General features: G+C 41.5%; 1 protein-coding gene across 3 annotated transcripts in view; it reads left to right on the plus strand.

The window, feature by feature from the left end:
- Positions 1-24085, plus strand: part of LOC110509572 (transportin-1) — a 72474-nt gene that overhangs the window by 7602 nt on the left and 40787 nt on the right. For all 3 annotated transcript variants that reach the window (XR_002471448.2, XM_036968017.1, XM_021590529.2), the window contains exons 4-5: positions 1033-1182; positions 10982-11088. Coding sequence is in view for 2 of the 3 variants with exons in the window: in XM_036968017.1 (XP_036823912.1) it covers positions 1033-1182; positions 10982-11088 (257 nt within the window). In the remaining variant the exon portion in view is untranslated. The remainder of the gene's footprint in view (positions 1-1032; positions 1183-10981; positions 11089-24085) is intronic.

Here is a 24085-nt window from a genome sequence, read left to right on the forward strand (position 1 = left end):
ACCCCACCGCCACAATGGGGCACTGTTTACAACATTGATATCAGCAAACCGCTCGGCCATGATGCCGTACTGCCATCTGCCTGAAACAGTTGAAAACGGGATTAATCTATTAGGAGCACACTTCTCCAGCATGCCAGTGGCCATCGACAGTGAGCATTTGCCTACTGAAGTCTGTTACAATGCCGGTCAGGTCAAGACCCTGGTGAGGACAACGAGCACGCAGACAAGCTTCCCTGAGATGGTTTCGGACACTGCAGAAATTATTTTGTTGTGCAAACCCACAGTTTCATCAGCTGCCTGGGTGGCTGGTCTCATGATCCCGCAGGTGAAGAAGCCAGATGTGTAGGTCCTGGGCTGGCATGGTTACATGTGGTCTGCGGTTGTGAGGCCATTTGGACGTACTGCCAAATTTTCTCAAACGCTTATGGTGGAGAAATGAACATTCAATTCTTTGGCAACCGCTCTGGTGGACTATTCTGCAGTCAGCATTCCAATTGCACTGTCCCTCGACCTGAGACATCTGTGGCATTTTGTTGTGACAAAACTGTACATTTTATTGTCACCAGCACAAGGTGCACCTCTGTAATGATCATGCTGTTTAATCAGCTTCTTGATATGCTACACCTGTCAGGTGGATGGATTATCTTGGCAAAGGAGAAATGCTCACTTACAGCGATGTTAACACATTTTAGAGAAATAAGCTTTCTGTGCATATGGAATATTTTTTGGATGTTTTTATTTCAGCTCATGAAACATGGGATCAATACTTTTACATGTTGCGTTTTATATTTTTGTTTAGTCTATTTAGATGCCAATCAATTGCATCTAGTAAGTTAGGACAAGTTGTGTTAATTTTATTAAAACAACATTTTGGAGAAAAATTAGAATAGTGTTAATTGGGAAAAATCTTAATTGAACGTTTAGTCCTAATTCAATTTATGCATTTCGGCTCATAGACTAATCGTATATTGACTTAATAGAAAATGGAATTGACCCCTAAATCGATTGCCCCCACTCCTCCCTTCTCTCCAGATGAGCCAACCCGGTCTCTGAGTGGTCTGATCCTGAAGAACAATGTGAAGGCCCACTACCAGAACTTCCCCAATGGAGTGTCTGACTTCATCAAGAGCGAGTGTCTGCAGAACATCGGAGACACCTCACCCCTCATACGGGCCACTGTGGGTAAGTGTCATAGCCTGCATTTGTAAAAGAGAATGTTGTCCTCATTGAATTCTAGTGCTCTCCTCTAAGTGGTCACGTCCATGCTGGACAATTTGATCACTATAATCAAATACACTGTAAGCAGTGTAATAAAGGTTGATTAAGACAGAGCAGGGATCATCAATTAGATTCAGTCGAGGGCTGATTATTATAATTGTTTTCTTGAGTACATGGTCGGTGGGGAGGAACATAATTACAAATAATTTGAATACTGCAAATTGAAAGCAAGCTGCTCAAACGGATATATTTGACTAAATCATAATGTCAAACCTTGCTTAAATTTGTATAAGATCACGTGTCTTTCTGTTATGCGTGGGAATACTTGAACAGATTTCAAAAATTAAAATCACTTGGAACTGATTTCCTGGCGTTTTTACAGTCTCATGTCCAACAATAAATAAAACAAAAATGATATACAGTTGAAGTCGGAAGTTTACATACACCTTAGCCAAATATATGTAAACTCATTTTTTCACAATTCCTGACATTTAATCCTAGTAAATATTCCCTGATTTAGGTCAGTTAGGATCACCAATTTATTTTAAGAATGTGAAATGTCAGAATAATAGTGATTTTATTTCAGCTTTTACTTCTTTCATCACATTCCCAGTGGGTCAGAAGTTTACATGCACTCAATTAGTATTTGTTAGCATTGCCTTTAAACTTGGGTCAAACGTTTCGGGTAGCCTTCCACAAGCTTCCCACAATAAGTTGGGTGAGTGTTTGCCCATTCCTCCTTACAGAGCTGGTGTAACTAAGTAGGTTTGTAGGCCTCCTTGCTCACACACGCTTTTTCATTTCTGCCCACAAATGTTCTATAGGCTTGAGGTCAGGGCTTTGTGATGGCCACTCTAATACCTTGACTTTGTTGCCCGTAAGGCATTTTTCCACAACTTGGAAGTATGCTTGTGGTCATTGTCCATTTTGAAGACCCATTTGCGACCAAGCTTTAACTTCCTGACTGATGTCTTGAGATGTTGCCTCAAAATATCCACAGAATTTTCCATCCTCATCTATTTTGTGAAGTGCAGCAGTCCCTCCTGCAGCAAAGCACCCCCACAACATTATCCTGCCACCCCCGTGCTTCACGATTGGGATGGTGTTCTTCGGCTTGCAAGCCTCCCCCTTTGTCCTCCTAACATAACGATGGTCATTATGGCCAAACGGTTCGATTTTTGTTTCATCAGACCAGAGGACATTTCTCCAAAAAGTACAGTCTTTGTCCCCATGTGCAGTTGCAAACTGTAGTCTGGCTTTTTTTATGGTGGTTTTGGAGCAGTGGCTTCTTCCTTGCTGAGCGGCCTTTCTGGTTATGTTGATATAGGACTCGTTTTACTGTGGATATAGATACTTTTGTACCTGTTTCCTCCAGCATCTTCAAGGTCCTTTGCTGCTGTTCTGGGATTGATTTGCACTTTTCACACCAATGTACGTTCATCTCTAGGAGACAGAACGCGTCTTCTTCCTTTTCTCTTCTTCCTGAGCGGTATGAGGGCAGCGTGGTCCCCTGTTTATACTTGCATACTATTGTTTGTACAGATGAACCTTCAGGTGTTTGGAAATTGGTCCAAAGGATCAACCAGACTTGTGGAGGTCTACAATTGTTTTTCTGGGGTCTTGTCTGATTTCTTTTGATTTTCCCATGATGTCAAGCAAAGAGGCACTGAGTTTGAAGCTAGGCCTTGAAGTACATCCACAGGTACACCTCCAATTGACTCAAATATGACAATTAGCCTATCAGAAGCTTCTAAAGCCATGACACCATTTTCTGGAATTTTCCAAGCTGTTTAAAGACAGTCATCTTAGATTATGTAAACTTCTGACCCATTGGAATTGTGATACAGTGGAATAATCTGTCTGTAAACAATTGTTGGAAAAATTACTTGTGTCATGCACAAAGTAGATGTCTTAACTAGAGGTCGACCGATTAATCGGAATGGCCGATTAATTAGGGCCGATTTCAAGTTTTCATAACAATCGGAAATCGGTATTTTTGGATACCGATTTGGCCAATTAAAAAAATATATAATAATAATAATAAAATATATACTTTATTTTTTGCACCTTTTATTTAATCTTTATTTAACTAGGCAAGTCAGTTAAGAACACATTCTTATTTTCAATGACGGCCTAGGAACGGTGGGTCAACTGCCTCGTTCAGGGGCAGAACTACAGATTTTTACCTTGAATCCCCTGAGCTGACAATCTTGCAACCTTATAGTTAACTAGTCCAACGCTCTAACCACCTGATTACATTGCATTCCATGTTACGCGAATGCAGTAAGCCAAGGTAAGTTGCTAGCTAGGCATTAAACTTATCTTTATAAAAAAACAATCAATCAATCATGATCACTAGTTAACTACACATGGTTGATGATATTACTAGTTTATCTAGTGTGTCCTACGTTGAATATAATCGATGCGGTGCGTATCGTTGCTCCAATGTGTACCTAACCATAAACATCAATGCCTTTCTTAAAATCAATACACAGAAGCATATATTTTTAAACCTTCATATTTAGCTAAAAGAAATCCAGGTTAGCAGGCAATATTAATTAAATTGTGTCACTTCTCTTGTGTTCATTGCACGCAGAGACAGTGTATATGCAACAGTTTGGGCTGCCTAATTTGCCAGAATTTTACGTAATTATGACATAACATTGAAGTTTGTGCAATGTAACAGGAATATTTAGACTTAGACTTATTTAGATTTAGACACCCGTTAGATAAAATACGTAACGGTTCCGTATTTTACTGAAAGAATAAATGTCTTGTTTTCGAGATTATGGTTTCCGGATTCGACCATATTAATGACCTAAGGCTCGTATTTCTGTGTGTTATTATGTTATAATTAAGTCTGATTTGATAGAGCAGTCTGACGGAGCGATGGTAGGCAGCAGCAGGCTCGTAAGCATTCATTCAAACAGCACTTTAGAGCGTTTGCCAGCAGCTGTTTATGACTTCAAGCCTATCAACTGCCGAGATTAGGCTGGTGTAACCGATGTGAAATGGCTAGCTAGTTAGCGGGTTGCGCGCTAATAGCGTTTCAAACGTCACTCGCTCTGAGACTTGGTGTAGTTATTCCCCTTGCTCTGCATGGGTAACGCTGCTTCGAGGGTGGCTGTTGTCATTGTGTTCCTGGTTCGAGCCCAGGTAGAGGAGAGGGACGGAAGCCATACTGTTACACTGGCGATACTGAAGTGCCTATAAGAACATCCAATAGTCAAAGGTATATGAAATACAAATGGAATAGAGAGAAATAGTCCTATGATTCCTATAATAACTACAATCTAAAACTCTTACCTGGGAATATTGAAGACTCATGTTAAAAGGAACCACCAGCTTTCATATGTTCTCATGTTCTGAGCAAGGAACTTAAACGTTAGCTTTCTTACATGGCACATATTGCACTTTTACGTTCTTCTCCAACACTTTGTTTTTGCATTATTTAAACCAAATTGAACATGTTGCATTATTTATTTGAGGCTAAATATATTTTATTGATGTATTATTTTAAGTTAAATAAGTATTCATTCAGTATTGTTGTTATTGTCATTATTACAAATACACTTAAAAAAATTGGCCGATTTTAATCGGTATCTGCTTTTTTTGGTCCTCCAATAACCGGTATCGGCGTTAAAAATCATAATCAGCCTCTAGTCCTAACCAACTTACCAAAACTATAGTTTGTTAACAAGAAAGTTGTGGAGTGGTTTGAAAACTAGTTTTAATGACTCCAACCTAAGTGTATGTAAACTTCTGACTTCAACTGTATGCTGAGCACTTGTTGGCTGTCTTTCTTTCACTCTGTGGTCCAACTCATCCCAAACCATTTCAATTGGGTCAGGTGATTGTGGAGGCCAGGTCAACTGATACAGCACACCATCACTCTCCTTGGTCAAATAGCCCTTATACAGCCTGGAGGTGTGTTGGGTCATTGTCCTGTTGAAAAACAAATGGTAGTCCCACTAAGCGCAAACCAGATGGGATGGCGTATCGCTGCAGAATGCTGTAGTAGCCATGCTGGTTAAGTGTGCCTTGAATTCTAAATATATCACGGACAGTGTCACCAGGAGAGTACCATCACACCACCACCTCCATGCGTCATGGTGAGAACCACACATACAGAGATCATCCGTTCATCTACTCTGCGTCTCACAAAGACACAGCTATTGGAACCAAAAATCTCAATTTTCGACTCTTCAGACCAAAGGACATATTTCCATCAGTCTAATGTCCATTGCTCATGTTTTTTGGCCCAAGCAAGTTTATTCTTCTTATTGGTGTACTTTAATAGTGCTTTCTAAGCAACAATTTGTCCATGAAGGCCTGATTCATGCAGTCTCCTCTGAACAGTTGATTTTGATGTGTCTGTTACTTGAACTCTGTGAAGCATCTATTTGGGCTGCAATTTCTGAGGCTGGTAAATCTGATGAACTTGTCCTCTGCAGCAGTGGTAACTCTGGGTCTTCCTTTCCTGTGGCGATACTCATGAGAGCCAGTTTCATCATAGTGCTTGATGGTTTTCCTGTATTGATTGACCTTGTCATGTCTTAAAGTAATGGACTGTCGTTTCTCTTTGCTTTTGTGAGCAGCTCTTGCCATAATATGGACTGGTCTTTTACCAAATAGGTCTATCTTCTGTATACCACTTCTACCTTGTCACAACAACTGATTGGCTCAAACGCATTAAGACACAAAGAAATTCCACATATTAACTTAACAAGGGACACCAGTTAATTGAAATGCATTGCAGGTGACTACGTCATGAAGCTGGTTGAGAGAATGCCAAGAGTGCAAAGCTGCCATCAAATCAAGGCAAAAGGTGGCTACTTTGAAAATTCTAAAATGTATTTTGATTGTTTAAACACTTTTTTTTGGTTTCTACATCATTCCATGTGTTATTTCATAGTTTTGATGTCTTCACTATTATTCTATTATTCAATGTAGAAAATAGTACAATTTTAAAGAAACCTTGAGTGAGTCGGTATGTCCAAACTTTTCACTGGTACTGTGTGTGTTTTATTTATTAATAAACACACGCACTGAGTGTACCAAATATTAGGAATACCTTCCTAAAATTGAGTTTCCCCTTTTACCCTCAGAACAGCCTCAATTCGTTGGGTTATGGACTCTACACATTCCACAGGGATGCTGGCCGGTGTTGACTACAATGCTTCCCACAGTTGTCAAGTTTGCTGGATGACCTTTGGCTGGCGCAAAATTCTTGATACACACGAAACTGTTGAGCGTGACAACCCCAGTAGCTTTGCGGTTCTTGACACAAACCGGTGCACATGGCACCTACTACCATACCCTGTTCAAAGGCACTTAAATATTTTCTTGCCCTTTTGAACCTTTTGAATGGCACACATACACAATTCATGTCCCTTAATCAACGCTGATTTGAAATGGATTTAACAAGTGACCTCAAGGTATCATAGCTTTCATCTGTATTCACCTGGCCAGTCAGTCATGGAAAGAGCAGGTGTTCTTAATGTTTTGTACACTCTGTGACTGTCAATACCATTGTACCCATAATGCAGAAAAATGACTTAAGGATGGACAGCTCCAGATCTGAATGGCAGTGGTGTCTAAGCTTTTGTTCCAGCCCAGCTCATACCTGATTACAAAACCCTTCACACACTCCTTCTCTTCAATGACTCAAACAGATCAAAGCAGGAGAATGGTGTTCCAGGCAATGTTCCCTCTAATATTTATAGGCATTGAGCAATTTTTTTGGTCTGCTGATCTCTAACTTGAACCTTGTGAAATTTCTGTGTAACTTCCGGCGTGCGTTTACTGTGAACCCTCAAGGCTGTACCCGCTTTAATATACTGTTTTAACAGTGGCCAAATAGGCTACTGTGGGTATTTGATCATAATGTAGGCCTACCAGAGTGCCCTACCATCAAAAACAATGGAGAAAATGCATACCGTAACAGCTATTTCCATGTTAAAATGTAGCAGCCAATGTAGGCCTACATTCCATGAGACTTTTGAAAAAAACCACACAAAAAAACAACATGCAGGGCTTGACATGAACTTGTTTAGCAACTTGTCCTTCAGACAAGGAGGCGACTGAACATTTTGTTGTGATGCTTTACAAAATAAAATGGATTATTATTCCAATACCATTTATTATAGAGAATAAGACAGATTGTGCTACCCGTTGCCTATTGGCTACTTGGCTTATTCAAGCCTTTTTAAGACATAAGCGCATAATAATTGCGACCGCTCATGCTGTAAAACAGTCCAGTTCAAAGTAAATAGCACAAATCCATATATGGCAATGTTCTAATTGCATATAGGTCTACTGCAGCTCTGATTAGTAATGGCGCACCAGTCTCTGTAGAGTACAGGCCTGAGTCGTCGTGCCTGTCAATGCAATATAATCCTAGTCCGATTGCGCTTTGCCTATTTAAAAAAAAATATATATATATCTCTTGCATAGTTCGTTTTTGTTTCGGTATGTTGCATTGATAGTGGCTAATATTGTGCTGAGTCCATCAGAATTCCAACAGTAAAGGGAAGAGTTTTCCCCGTTTTAGTTCAGTCTTGTGATTTTCTCAAAGGTGGATTTTGTTATTCTGATAATTATTTAAAAATAAATGCTCATCAATCCCTGGCCAGCTGTGCGCCCACTCGCAGTTTAGAGGGAACATTGGAATCGCTTACCTAGGTTTTAAAGGTGATAAGACTCAGACACACCCATTGGTGTGAATTAACCTGAATCTTTGAGCCATTGAGGGGGATTTGATTATCTGGCCTGGGTTACCTCGGTGGGAGAAGTTTGCAACGGGTGAAAAGTGATTGCATTCTTTTTGGAACCGGGCTGCCTTGCGGGCGTGAGCCAGGTGCCCCGTTCAAAGCCAGTGGTGGATAAAGTAGCCAACTGTCATACTTGAGTACAAGTAAAGATGCCTTAATATAAAACGACTCAAGTAAAAGTCACCCAGTAATATACTACTTTGAGTAAAAATCTAAAAGTGTTTGGTTTTGAATATACCAAAAGTAAAAGTGTAAATAATTTCAAATTCCTTTATATTAAGCAAACCAGATGGCACATTTTTTTTACGGAAAGCCAGGGGCACACTCCAACATTGACGACATTTACAAACGAAGCATGTGAGTTCCGAAGCAGTAGGGATGACCAGGGATCAGAGGCAGTAGGGATGACTGGGGATGTTCTGTTGATAAGTGCGTGAATTGGACAATTTTATCGTCCTGTTACATTTTGAATGCTTAGCAAGTACTTTTGGGTGTCAAAGAAAATGTATGGAGTACATTTATATCCTTTAGGAATGTAGTAAAGTTAAAGTTATCAAAAATACCCCCAAAAAACAACTTTAGTAGTACATTTTGAAGTACAGTGCCTTGCGAAAGTATTCGGCCCCCTTGAACTTTGCGACCTTTTGCCACATTTCAGGCTTCAAACATAAAGATATAAAACTGTATTTTTTTGTGAAGAATCAACAACAAGTGGGACACAATCATGAAGTGGAACGACATTTATTGGATATTTCAAACGTTTTTTAACCAATCAAAAGCTGAAAAATTGGTTGTGCAAAATTATTCAGACCCTTTACTTTCAGTGCAGCAAACTCTCTCCAGAAGTTCAGTGAGGATCTCTGAATGATCCAATGTTGACCTAAATGACTAATGATGATAAATACAATCCACCTGTGTGTAATCAAGTCTCTGTATAAATGCACCTGCACTGTGATAGTCTCAGAGGTCCGTTAAAAGCGCAGAGAGCATCATGAAGAACAAGGAACACACCAGGCAGGTCCGAGATACTGTTGTGAAGAAGTTTAAAGCCGGATTTGGATACAAAAAGATTTCCCAAGCTTTAAACATCCCAAGGAGCACTGTGCAAGCGATAATATTGAAATGGAAGGAGTATCAGACCACTGCAAATCTACCAAGACCTGGCCGTCCCTCTAAACTTTCAGCTCATACAAGGAGAAGACTGATCAGAGATGCAGCCAAGAGGCCCATGATCACTCTGGATGAACTGCAGAGATCTACAGCTGAGGTGGGAGACTCTGTCCATAGGACAACAATCAGTCGTATATTGCACAAATCTGGCCTTTATGGAAGAGTGGCAAGAAGAAAGCCATTTCTTAAAGATATCCATAAAAAGTGTCGTTTAAAGTTTGCCACAAGCCACCTGGGAGACACACCAAACATGTGGAAGAAGGTGCTCTGGTCAGATGAAACCAAAATTGAACTTTTTGGCAACAATGCAAAATGTTATGTTTGGCGTAAAAGCAACACAGCTCATCACCCTGAGCACACCATCCCCACTGTCAAACATGGTGGTGGCAGCATCATGGTTTGGGCCTGCTTTTCTTCAGCAGGGACAGGGAAGATGGTTAAAATTGATGGGAAGATTGATGGAGCCAAATACAGGACCATTCTGGAAGAAAACCTGATGGAGTCTGCAAAAGACCTGAGACTGGGACGGAGATTTGTCTTCTAACAAGACAATGATCCAAAACATAAAGCAAAATCTACAATGGAATGGTTCAAAAATAAACATATCCAGGTGTTAGAATGGCCAAGTCAAAGTCCAGACCTGAATCCAATCGAGAATCTGTGGAAAGAACTGAAAACTGCTGTTCACGAATGCTCTCCATCCAACCTCACTGAGCTCGAGCTGTTTTGCAAGGAGGAATGGGAAAAAATGTCAGTCTCTCGATGTGCAAAACTGATAGACATACCCCAAGCGACTTACAGCTGTAATCGCAGCAAAAGGTGGCGCTACAAAGTATTAACTTAAGGGGGCTGAATAATTTTGCACGCCCAATTTTTCAGTTTTTGATTTGTTAAAAAAGTTTGATATATCCAATAAATGTCGTTCCACTTCATGATTGTGTCCCACTTGTTGTTGATTCTTCACAAAAAAATACAGTTTTATATCTTTATGTTTGAAGCCTGAAATGTGGCAAAAGGTCGCAAAGTTCAAGGGGGCCGAATACTTTCGCAAGGCACTGTATTTTTACTTAAATACTTTACACCACAAAGCCCACTGCAGCAAAATCGGCTCAAAACAAAAGTGACGTAGCATAGGCTAGATTATGCATGTGAAGTAATGAGTAGGATTCTCTGTTTCCAATGCAGAAGTGATAGCTTAAAAAATGCTTTATTTGCCTTCCCAATTTTAAAACTACTTTGAAAATTCTAACATATTTTATGGAAAATATGTTTAATGGTTCTGGACGATGTACCATGCTGCCTTATAGCCGACATGACCAAGCGCCACAGATCATTGTTTGATTTGAGAAAGGCACCCCTCCCTCACTGTTTTTGCCTGTTCACGTCACATGCCATAGACTGGTACACCGCGGCTCAGGGTAATATAACTCAGTTCGTCTCACTGGTGTCTGGCTGCATGGATATTTCTGAAGGTTTGATTAGCCAGCTGGCTTGTTGAGATAGCCCAATGGTGTTTGTATGGTGCCTCCTTATCAGAGTCAGCAGGCAAGCAACAGACTGTGCCAGGGCTCTGTTGCCATGGTTACCTAACATCTGACAGGAATGAACAAATGGGAGTATGTAAACTGACTAAAAGTGCAGGATATTGGCTCTGCCAATCCTGATGGTGATCATGATGATTAAGCAAGGAGGTGATTGTTATAAGGGAGGGTTGTGGAGTTGCTTCGAGGAGACCTGTCTCATCTGTCTCTTTCTCTTTCTGTGTCTCTCTTTCTGTGTCTTTGTCTGTCTTTCCTGTCTGTCTTTCTCTCTCGATCCAGGTATCCTCATCACTACCATCGCCTCCAAAGGGGAGCTGCAGAACTGGCCTGAGCTGCTGCCCAAACTCTGCCTTCTGCTGGACTCTGAGGATTACAACACCTGTGAGGTGAGGGATGAGACTAGACTAGGACAGGGTCTGGGCTGCCAGGTCTGTGAGCTGAGCTACATGTTTATCACTTCTGTGAGGTGACGACCTAGGTAAACACATGACTGGGCTGCCGAGGTTTTCTGAACTGTCATATGCTAAATATTGTGAGGAGAAGACTAGATAAGGATACACCTGGACTACACTGCTACGTCTGGGAGCTCAGGTTTACAAATGTACTACTAATACTGTCTCATGACGGCTACTGGGGTGAGTTTGGTTTAGGATAGAGGTTGGTTTGATAGTCGTTGTCTCGTCGCTGTAATCTGTGGATTTATCAGAGATTATCTGTGTTTGAATGAGTGACCTTGACGTTTTGAATGAGTGACCTTGACGTTTTGAATGAGTGACCTTGACGTTTTGAGTGACCTGGTTTTCTTGTCCTTTTTCACATTCAATACCAGACACAAGCAAAAAATATGTAGGTGTCTGTTTGTTAGTGATCCTGTGCACTTCTCTGGGGAGGGGTGGTCAAATAAAGCAGCATCTGGATGGAGTCCTGCTGACCGACTCAGTTGAAGGGAAATACTCACAGCTGGATAGGAACTAACCCAAAACTGCAGCTTATTCAACATGAAATCACTTATATCATCCCTCTTTCTTTCTCTCTCTCTGCCTATCTTTTATACCAGTGAATATAATCTGACCTCATTTCTTGACTGGCTCTCGCCATGACCAAGAATACCATCTTTGGTTATGAGTTAAGAGCAAGCCAACAACATCAAAGTGGTGGTGCTAGGTTAAGCTTTTTTTTTTGGGGGGGGGGGGAAATATTTTTATCACTTAATCACATTTGGTGTCAATGTTGGGTGGCTGTTACTAACACAACTATTAGAATTACTTTTTATTGCAAGAAGTGTTAGTAAGGTTAAAGGGATGGATACAATGCTACTGTACTTTTAACTTCCAGTCATTGTGCTAAAGCTAGTTAGCATTCGCTCCTGAAACTAACACTAACTTCCTTCATAATAAAAAATAAAATAAAAAACTATCAATTTTTATGTCAGAATCTCAAAGGAATCTCACAGTATCCCTCATAGTTGACACAGCAGATCTGTGGATAGTCAGTCGATCAGTCAGATTTGTGATCTTCATTCATTTAATGTGTCATCATGCCATGTTTGGGGGACATTTAAGACTAAAGCCCTATACTATGTATGTGATTTGAGAAGGTAGCGAGGTAATGTAACTTTGGTCAACTCTGAGTTCAACTCTGAATAACTGGTACCATGAAAGTGGCTCACCTATTAGCCAGGTAAATGTATATGGCAACGAATCCTCCAGAACTAACCTACTCCTGGGCAGGCTAACTCCATTTATCCTGAATGTAGTGCAGGGCTCAACAGTAACTTGTTTACTTGTCCGGGACAAGTAAAATACAATTTTAAAAAATCACAATATCAAGCAATTACTCCGATCTGAATTGGATCAGTGAGGCCAACATTGGAATAATATTCTGATCGAATGTTCATATACAGTGCATTTATTTGGACCCTTTGTTTTTTACCCCCCCACATTTTGTTACATCCAGAGAAGTTTGATCGGATTCAAGTCCGGGCTCTGGCTGGGCCACTTAAGGACAGACACTTGTCCTGAAGCCACTCCTGCGTTGTCTTGTCCTGAGTGCTCTGGAGCAGGTTTTCATCAAGGATCAAGCTGTACTTTTATTCTCTGCTCTTCTCCCCCAATTGCTCAGTTTGGCCGGACGGCCATCTCTAGGAAGAGTCTTGGTGGTTCCAAACTTTTTCCATTTAAGGATGGAGGCCACTGTGTTCTTGGGGACCTTCAATGCTTCAAAAAAGTGTTTTGGTATCCTTCCCCAGATCTGTGCCTCGACACAATCCTGTCCTAGAGCTCTACGGACAATTCCTTCTACCTCATGGCTTGGTTTTTGCTCTGACATGCACCATCAACTGTGTGACCTTATATTGACAGGTGTGCCTTTCCAAATCATGTCCAATCAATTGAATCTACAATCAAGTTGTAGAAACATCTCAAGGATGATCAACGGAAACAGGATGCACCTGAGCTCAATTTCGAGTCGTATAGCAAAGGGTCTGAATACTTATGTAAATGAGATATTTGCCTATACACTGCCTATACACAGCCCTTAGCCGTGGTATCTTGGCCATATATCACAAGCGCCCGAGGTGCCTTATTGCTATTATAAACTGGTTACCAACATAATTACAGCAGTACAAATACATGTTTTGTCATACCCGTGGTATACGGTCTGATATACTCTGGCTGTGAGCCAATCAGCATTCAGGGTTTAAACCACCCTGTTTGTAATTAATGATAATTAACATCAAAAGGCTTGATTCTGTCGACATACTTGAGGCATGGTTTGTCGAGCTTATAATATGAAGAAATAAAACGATCAGCATTTTAAGATAAGTCTTTTGCATCAACCATTGCTTTTGTAGTCTGTTTTGAACAGTATCAAATCAAATGTATTTATATAGCCCTTCGTACATCAGCTGATATCTCAAAGTGCTGTACAGAAACCCAGCCTAAAACCCCAAACGGCAAGCAATGCAGGTGTAGAAGCACGGTGGCTAGGAAAAACTCCCTAGAAAGGCCAAAACCTAGGAAGAAACCTAGAGAGGAACCAGGCTATGTGGGGTGGCCAGTCCTCTTCTGGCTGTGCCGGGTGGAGATTATAACAGAACATGGTCAAGATGTTCAAATGTTCATAAATGACCAGCATGGTCGAAATTATTATTATTATTAAGGCAGAACAGTTGAAACTGGAGCAGCAGCACAGTCAGGTGGACTGGGGACAGCAAGGAGTCATCATGTCAGGTATTCCTGGGGCATGGTCCTAGGGCTCAGGTCCTCCGAGAGAGAGAAAGAAAGAGAGAATTAGAGAGAGCATATGTGGGATGGCCAGTCCTCTTCTGGCTGTGCCGGGTGGAGATTATAACAGAACATGGCCAAGATGTTCATAAGTGACCAGCATGGTCGAATAATAATAATAATTATAATAATAATAATAATAATAATAATAATAATAATAAGCGTGCAATTGGCATGCTGACTGCAGGAATGTTCACCAAAGCTGTTGCTAGAGAATTTAATGTTAATTTCTCTACCATAAGCCGCCTCCAACAATTTTTGAGAATTTGGCCTCACAACCACAGCCCACGTGTAACCACGCCTGCCCAGGACCTCCACATCCGGTTTCTTTACCTGCGGGATCGTCTGAGACCAGCCACCCGGACAGCTGATGAATATTTATGTTTGTATTAGAATATTATAATATTTCTGTCTGTAATGAAGTCCTTTTTTGGTGTAAAAACTAATTCTGATTGGCTGGGCCTGGCTCCCAGGTGGGTGAACCCATGCCCTCCCAGGCCACCTATGGCTGCGGCCTTGCCCAGTCGTGAAATCCATAGATTAGGGTTTAAGGCATTTATTTCAATTTACTGATTTCCTTTTTACATGAACTGTAACTTGGGCTCCCGAGTGGCGCACTGCATCTCAGTGCTTGAGGCTTCACTACAGACACCCTGGTTCGAATCCAGGCTGCATCACAACCAGCCATGATTGGGAGTCCCGTAGGGCAGCGCACAATTGGCCCAGCGTCGTCCGGGTTTAGCCGGTGTAGGCCATCATTGCAAATACGAATTTGTTAACTGACTTGCCTAGTTACATTTTATTTTTTGTTCAGTATATTTGGTTGTAATTGTAATTGTAATGTTGCAGTATTTTATAGGCTAGCAAGGGTGGTCATCCTCCAGGAGAGCCTTGAAGGGGCAGTGTTGTATTTTGAGACCAGCTTGAATATGCAAAGAAGCAAATGGGCAGGGTGTTTTTCTGCATTTTCTTCCGATTCTCGATGGTAAACAAATATGGTAATGTAGGTTATTTTGTAATGTGGTTCCTTGCATCATACAATGATGAAACTTATTTGTCTTTAATAAAAAAAAACAAATTGTTAGGTGTGCAAAATAAGGTGCTTGTGCACGGATTTTCATTTTTTAAAATATAACCTTTGTTTAAACAAATTCTTATTTTCAATGACGGCCCAGTGGGTTAAATGCCTTGTTCAGGGGCAAAACGACAGATTTTTACCTTGTCAGCTCAGGGATTTGGTCTAGCAACCTTTCGGTTACTGGCCCAACGCTCTAACCACTAGGCTACCTGCCAAAGGCTGCATTAATGAGTAATAAAGTAGTAATAAAATTAAGACTGTACTTCAAGCTTATTTCACACGATAGCCTGCTGAATTTGCAAGGTAACTTTTCTTTCCTTTTGACTTCTGCACATGAAAACGTGGCACTGACTCGCCCATGGATTGATGTTTCAGCATTATCAGTGAAGAGTTTGGCGTTTTGACTAGCCATGTGTGACCCGCATCCGCAGTTACAAGCCTGCTAGACTTGGCTGCAGCCGGGCGAGAAATCTCCACCGTCGTAGTACGGATGAAGCCTGAGCTTGAATCTGAAGCTACAAAACCCTGAGAAGATCTTGCTTAAATTGTAGTATACCCCTCAGGTGTTACTCCATCTGCTGTTGGTCTGCCAGTCCCCTCTCACAGCTCTCCTCTCTGACACGCCTTTAGTTATGGGTGTGTCCAGAGTTATAGCCTTCTCTCTGCTATGTTCATTGTGCTCATTCAAGTCAGGGAGAGGGTTAGGAAAATCCACTAAATGCATTTGATGATCAAACTACGAAGGAATGAATGGAGTGTGTTTGCATGGAGGCTAGCGTATTTTAAATACCAATTTGATTGGGGCGTCATACTTTGCATCAAGCCCGGTGCTGCTGATGCAGAGTTGCATCGTGGGAAAACACTCCCTTGCAACAGCCCCAAAAATAGCCTGGCTGTCCCAGGATTCTTTGCGGTGGCCCCTGGCGGCTTGCCAGCAGCAGTAAATATAAAGCCACACACTCGCGCCTCACAAATTAGCTGATTTGAGGGTGCCACACACACACTAGTGATGGGGAGAGGGGGTAATCGACGCAGTTAAATGTCATTATATTATATGGATGCTTTGACTCGATCTATTTGTAAAAAAAAAAAAAAAAATCAATGCATATATATATATATATATATATATATATATCAAAATGTTGTGTTTGCAAGCACTAGTCTGCTGTACCTGTGCCAACTCCACTATTTTTCATCATATAGCTTGTTCTCCATCCTTCAGATCACTGTGTTCTGAAGGACACACACAGAGAGACGCAGACACGACACACACACACAGGTGAGCTCACACACCTACGTGCATTCACTTACAGTAAAGCCCAGACATACCCTCTCATTTTCTTCTTACTCACTCACAGACAGCACATGACCTTTGTACTTCAGAATGACCTAATCTTGGCTTGATGACAGATTAGTGTCTCTACTTCCTTTTAATATCTCTTTGAACCTCTGTGTGTCTGTGTGTGTGTGTCAATAGGCTCATTCAGATCTACACAATCTGCATGCCATTGATAATTTACCATGGAAGCATGGATCACTCTTATAGTCTAACACTTAAATATGCCCCAGTGCTATCTTCAACGGGACACAATCTGGACTCATCAAAGGGGATCCAAGTAAAGCCGACGGGAGATCGAGTTGACCCTTACGCCTGGGCCTGGCAGACATCCCAAAGGAAAGCCTGTACAATGGTTCTCACTATTGCCACAGGGTGTTCCTCCCAACACAGAGCTGGTTTAGAAGCAGAGATTTAGCTCTGTTATTTTCTGCGGTGGAGCTGGAGTGAGCTGTGATTGTGTTTTGGTAGTACTCTTCAGGCAGACGGGCGGATACTCCTAGGGTTTGGTGTACTCGGCTAGAGGAACCTCGTCAAGTCGGTTTAGAAGTGTCGCCTTGAGATCTGCGTAGCCTAGTTCTGCTGTTTTTAATTTGCTGAAAGAGTAGTTGCATTCATCAGAGAATACAAATAGTATGCATGTAGCGTATTAGGCCTGCTGTTAATATGTCAGTGATTGATGTGAGTTATTCAGAGCATATGGATGAGCCTCAGCCGGGTCATGTTACAGACAGCCGTTGGACTTGTAAATTCTAGCTGACTGGTACATTTGTGTGTGTGCGTGTGTAAAAAAAAAAAAAAAAGGCATTCCACTGACTGAGCTCTTTGGCAGTGGTCCTAACAGCTTTGCGTGGTACAGGGCTTTGGGTAGCATATTATGTGAGTTGACGACCTCGAAGTCTACTGGGCCTCAAAGGCAGTGCTATTGGCACTGGGTGGCGTGGCTCTGATTTTGGCTATGAGCAGTGTGTCTTTTATGTGTTTTTATACATAAAGATGATCCTTCAGCGGCTGGCCTATTACTAGATTATCCACATCACACACTGTTTTGAGCGGTGTGTTTTAAAATCCTTATTGCACGCAGACTATATTTGTGTTGAAATCTGCAGTGCTCTGACACAATCTTGAGTTTCTGTGCTGCAGTCTCATTGTCTGCGTTTTGCCCTCTCCTGCTCTCCCAAGTATTAGATGAATCTCAGTCCCTTTGTCTGCACTGAGGTCCCTGTGAGCTGAGTAGATTCTACCGCAGTGTGGAATGGAAATGCTAACTAGGTTTGGCAATTTTACGATTGCATCGTCTACCATCGTCGATCGTGACAACATCGTGATGTCACATGATTGTTTTAGCTCATTTGAATTTGACTGTAGTCTGGCAGTGAGCACATAGCAGGGCAACATGCCAAATTGTATTTTCCCTAAATGCCATAGCCTTCATTTTCTTTCTTTAACCTTTTTATTTTATTAGGGAGTCATACTGAGACAAAGGTCTCTTTTACAGATGAGCCCTGAATTACAGAAAATGCACACATTTAAATACAAAACGAAAGGAAAAACACTGTCATAAATACGTTCATTAGTAATAAGGTCCTCAATCAGCTTTCTGAATTGGCCTAGAGGCACCAAAACATCAAATTTAAGAACATTTTGAAGATTGTTCCAAAAATAAGGTCTAAGTAAATTTAAAGCTAATTTACCGGACTCCGTAGAGACCAAAGGAATTTCCAGAGTTAGCCATCCCTGAGACTTGGTGTGGTAACTTTTTTTAGTAATAATTTTTTAGTAAAGTTTAGTAATGATGTTGGGTACAGAGGGACTTTTTGTAGTCTATACAATCGTATATCAACAATGTTAGGATGGGAAAACCCTAATGCTAACTCCACACAGGTGTCTGTCTCTCTGACCGTCAGCACAGCAGTCACAACGACCGCAGACCGCTTCCGAACCGGTTCTGTCTCTTGTCACAGCAATACCCCTCTCTCCCCGTTCTCCTCTGTCACCCCTTTCCCTCTCTTCCCCTCTTCCCTCTGCTCCCCTCGCTCTATAAAAAGGCCAGAGCAGGTATGTGTGTGGGATGTCACCTCATGCTTATAGAATATTGGCTGATTGCTTCATTTAGGTTTTGCTGGAGAGCCGTTTTTACTGTGGTGATTAACGGGCGGTTGGAAGGTGCTGCTTTCTCATTCAGACACATTGTACTGTATACTCTACCATGTTGTCTGAACATAGCTTTCTAACAGAGGATAAAGGAGTAGTAACATTTTTTTTTATTTTTATATATAATTCCTTTCTCTGCCCTCAACCGGCTCCCATTTTCTTTTGCATAGTTGTAATTCTTGCACGTTTCCACAGCAAAGCTCTTAGTCTTACCAGGACTGTCCAGGTTCATTGGAATGTGCTCTTAGTCTGACTGCCCTCCCGCTTTCTCTGCTGCTTACACACACACACACACACACACACACACACACACACACACACACACACACACCTGTCCCAGTCATCAGAAGACGCAAAAATATGTTTGTGCAAAAATAAATGAATGAATGCTAGCTATGTTTTTCCTGGTTGGACCTTTTCCTGGTTGGATGTCATCTTGGTAACCTTTTTGAACTTTAGGACTAGGGATATACATTTTGTCTTAATGTTTTAAAGTGCCATTTAAAAAAACAACAACATAAATAGAAAAAGTTAAGTGACGAGTTCAGATGTGGTTCTACGTATGACCGCTAGGGGGCAATGCAGTTCAATCTACCACGGTCCTGGCTTCTATCTACCTGTCGTTGCCACAGCAACAAAATCATAAAGCCTGTGTTTTTTTTATTTATTTAGTAGGCAAGTCCGTTAAGAACAAATTCTCATTTACAATGACGGCTAAACCCGGATGACACTGGGCCAATTGTGCGCCTCTTGTCCCTCTTGTTGCGAGGACTGCAGGGGGGAGCTCAGGCTTGTTCTTTTGAACTGTGCCAACCATGGTATCTTCCTCTTCAGGAGCTGCTGGCTGAGTTCATAAGAGGTAAAGAAATTGTTACATGGGACATTGTGCCCCCTCAGTCCATCTGTCACATCAAGCACAACCCGCACCCCCTGGTTCTTCTCCAGGCCTCCACTGGTCGGCTTCCCTGTGTAGACTTGCATCTTCCAAGTGTAGCTGGATTGTGCGTCACAGGCCACCCATATCTTGATGCCATACTTTGCTGGTCATATACTGCCGGAAAGGACAGCAACCTTTTGACAAAAGAGATTACTATCAGTAATTAGTATCAGTGTCACAGAAAACAATCACATAAATCAAGGATATTACAGCAATACATAATAAAATGAACAGTGAAAATCACTTACATTACAGATATGAACCAGTTGCTTATCCACTGTTACTTCAGGCCCAGGGTTGTAGAGGATTGGCAGACGCTCAATCCACTTCTCCCAGACCTCTCTTATGGTCGTTCGTTTGTCTCTCACACGCCTTGCAGGTGAGAGACCGTAGCATTCTTGAGAACGTGTGAAAGACTTAGTGGCATCGTGGCACTGAAAATCGCCCTTCCACTCTCAGCATCCCAGAGACTACATGTAGCCTCGCCTTGGGACCTATACACACCCGCTAAGATTAGCAGCCCTATGTAGGCACGCAGGTCAATCTCATCCATCTTTTTCCAGTTGTCTCCATATTTACGGAAACCCTGCAAATTTGTAATCTCCAGGATGATTTTTTCGATGGCTGGTGTGATGAACCTGTAGAATGTTGAGGCGATGTCCTGGGCATGGGCAACTGCATGTCTTGTGGGCCCTGGGGTCATCCTTATGACATGTTGTGCTGCCATCCTGCCCTGGTTGTCATATGGTGACAAGGACCATATTATTTTGCTGTTCTTAGACAGAAATGTCTCTCTTTCAGCTTGGGGGATTTCTTCATCTGAAGATGATGCATTGTGCTCTGGGTTGTATTCTTCCCCATCTTCTTCAGATACCTCCTCTTCTAAATAATTTGTTTCCTTATTCCTCCTGGACATCTTAATAAATCAGGTCTACGACCTGTTGGGCACTGAAACGTGCACTCATGGCTTCAGCAAAGCGAGAACTGGGGGGACTGTCATCTGCAGCACCTTTATAGCCTCTGACTGCATTCCCCATTAGTAAACATCGCTTTCAAGAAATGTTTATTTTGCCTGAAACTGTTTATTTTGTGTGTTTATTTTTTCTGTGAACTTGAGTCGTGTGAGGTCGTTGAGGGGAAATGCTGCACATGCACAAGAGTTTTAGTTTTGTCTGAGTTCAATCGGTAGCACACAATCTAAATTTCTCATTGTCTTTGTGGTTTTTGTGGTGTCTTAATGATTTTATAACTGCCGGGTCAAAAAGGACTCTAAGACAATATTTGTACCCTGGTCGAGAACAGCTTTCATGGAAATATGAACAAAGGCGATGTTTCACTTTTTCTAATGTTGGGGTCACACTAGGAAAAGTCCAGTTGAAAAATGTCAGTTAGGGGGTTTTCTCTGCAGTTAACATAGTGGTGGGTCATTTTTTGTTTACCCTTAAGACAACACAAGGGTTAAAATGTGATTTTTAAACCCTAACCAAACTGCCAACCTTATGCCTAACCTTAAATTAATAAATGTTTACGTATTTCTACGTATTCCCCAAGGTGTCTACAGCATTGTGACTTAGTTTTACGCATTTATGTTGAAGAATCCCCGTAGGGGGGCGACATTGCGCAAGTGGTCACATGATGCTCCCGGAGAGAAAATCTCACGTAAAGTACAGAGGTAGCCATTATTCCAATCGCTTCTACTGAGAAACCAATTGTCCCGGTGGATATATTATCGAATAGATATTTGAAAAACACCTTGAGGATTGATTCTAAACAACGTTTGCCATGTTTCTGTCGATTTATTATGGAGCTAATTTGGAATATTTTTCGGCCTTGTCGTGACCGCAATTTCCGGTCGATTTCTCAGCCAAACGTGAAGAACAAACGGAGCTATTTCGCCTACAAAAATAATATTTTGGGAAAAAATGTACTTTGGCTATCTACCTGGGAGTCTCGTGAGTGAAAACATCCGAAGTTCATCAAAGGTAAACTATTTTATGATTTTCGTGACAAGGTTGCCTGCTGCTAGCAAGGCATAATGCTATGCTAGGCTATCGATAAACTTACACAAATGCTTGTCTAGCTTTGGCTGTAAAGCACATTTTGAAAATCTGAGATGACAGGGTGATTAACAAAAGGCTAAGCTGTGTTCCAATATATTTCACTTGTGATTTTCATGAATAGGAATATTTTCTAGGAATATTTATGTCCGTTGCGTTATGCTAATTAGTGTCAGATGATGACAACGGTCCTGTTCACGGGATGGGGTGTCACTAGAGGTTAACTTCTTGGCGCACTCATCCCTTTAGCGGGATCATTTTCGTCAACATCCGCTGAATTGCAGAGCGTCAAATTAAATTACAAAAAAATTACATTTTCATGAAATTACAAGTGCAATATAGCAAAACACAGCTTAGCTTGTTACAGCTTAGCTTAGCATGTCAGATTTCTGTTAGGACATCTCTCTCAGCAAACAAATCATTACAAACAGCCAGCAGCAAAGTAGATTGGTCACAAAAGTCAGAAAAGCAATAAAATGAATCGCTTACCTTTGATGATCTTCGGATGTTTCCACTCACGAGACTCCCAGTTACACAATAAATGTTCCTTTTGTTCCATAAAGATTATTTTTATATCCAAAATACCTCCATTTGGTTGGTGCGTTATGTTCAGAAATCCACAGGCTCGAGCGGTCACGACGGGGCACGCGAAAAATTCAAATAGTATCCGTAAAGTTCGTAGAAACATGTCAAACGTTTTTATAATCAAATTAGGTTGTTTTTACAAAACATAAGTGATGATATTTCAACCGGACTATAGCTTCTTCAATAGGAGAGAGAGAGAACATGTCTGCTCCACTCTGTTGGCGCATGCAAAACGCTGCTGGCACCCAGCCATCCAATGACGCAATGTGATCTTTCGCGCTCATTTTTCAGAATTAAAGCCTGAAACTATGTCTAAAGACTGTTCACACCATGTGGAAGCCATAGGAAAAGTAATCTGGTTGATATCCCTATAAATGGAGGGAAGGCATGCAATGGAACAGAGAGCTTTCAGGAAAAACAGCACTTCCTGGTTGGATTTTCCTCAGGTTTTCGCCTGCAATATCAGTTCTGTTATACTCACAATATTTTGACAGTTTTGGAAACTTTAGAGTGTTTTCAAACCTAATCTGACAATTGTATGCATATTCTGGGCCTAAGAAATAGGCCATTTCATTTGGGTACGTTTTCATCCAAACATCAAAATAATACCCCCTACACTCTAAGGTTAATGCCATTGTAGGTTATCTGTTGTGTGCCTCTACTCCATGTTCTGTTGCCAGTACCTACTTCATGTTCCACTTCTCATCAATGTTATTGCTCGTTGCAGTGATGTATGACAGCATATTCATAGACATCTAACATTTAAAAAAACATTTTATTTATTTAACTAGGCAAGTCGGTTAACAATAAATTCTTATTTACAATGACGGCCTACCCCGGCCAAACCCTAACCCGGACGACGCTGGGCCAATTGTGCGCCGCGCTATGGGACTGCCATTTTTCTTACAGATAATGACGATGACGTGCGGCGCGCTTTTTATCAGTGGCAAATCAATTAAAAGATGCATATCTTCTACTAATGTTACAGCATTTATTATTTTTCCCTTGATGATGGTTGGGGCCTGTTAGTAGTAGTTTTGTGATAACTGCACTGTGATTTTATGTTAACGATCCCGTTTAAACATTCACACCCCTAGTTAGGACAGCATATTGTATCAGTATGAAGAAACTGCTTCTTCAATAGAAATCTCTGATTACATTTGTAGACGATGTCATGGCGACGTTGGCTAGGGGAAACGCCTTCACACTGCTTGCTTAGCGAGTACCACTTCCTCTCATTTCGGCCCATACCTGGCGCAAACTCGGGTCCTCCGTTTCACAAACACACGTGGCCACCCTCCTCAAGCGTCTTTGCCGATCGTGCCACCTCAAAAGCTCGATAATGAGGCGACGCAAGCAGGACATTTTAAGGCTGAGGAGTACATGTCACAAATCCCCATGTGCTACACTTGCTAAGCTCATGTTCAGAAGCACGTCATTAGGTCTAAAGGTTTAGAAACTGGCCAAACTTTTATTTTTAGCAATCCCATGAGCGTTTGCAAGTTCAGACAGATCAGCAGTATCTGATTTGAAAGTGCTGTCCCGTGTATCTACAGTAAATATAATGTCCGTTCTAGAATGTCCTTCTAGCCAATCAGAAATGAATTTGAACAATTAAACAATAAGGCCTGAGGAGGTGTGGTATATGGCAAATATACCACAGCTAAGGGCTGTTCTTATGGACAACGCAACGTGGAGTGCCTGGATACAGCCCTTAACCTTTGCCTGCACAGTCTCCATCCTAATAGGCTGCATCCACTTCCTTGTAAGCTATATCATTGCTGACCTTGGTTTAACCTGCTGTCTCTCATACAGACAGAAACCTTATTTTCTTTAACCACATCGTCTCGGTCTCAGTCTCTAAGCTGACTGGTTGGAAGGAAAGAGCGCCCGCCCTGGAAATGGTTACCTAGGAAACGGCCCTCAGACAGCACCGCTGCCACGGCCACCGT

The sequence above is a fragment of the Oncorhynchus mykiss genome, chromosome Y (assembly GCF_013265735.2).
Source record: "Oncorhynchus mykiss isolate Arlee chromosome Y, USDA_OmykA_1.1, whole genome shotgun sequence".
Classification (NCBI taxonomy): Eukaryota; Metazoa; Chordata; class Actinopteri; order Salmoniformes; family Salmonidae; genus Oncorhynchus; species Oncorhynchus mykiss.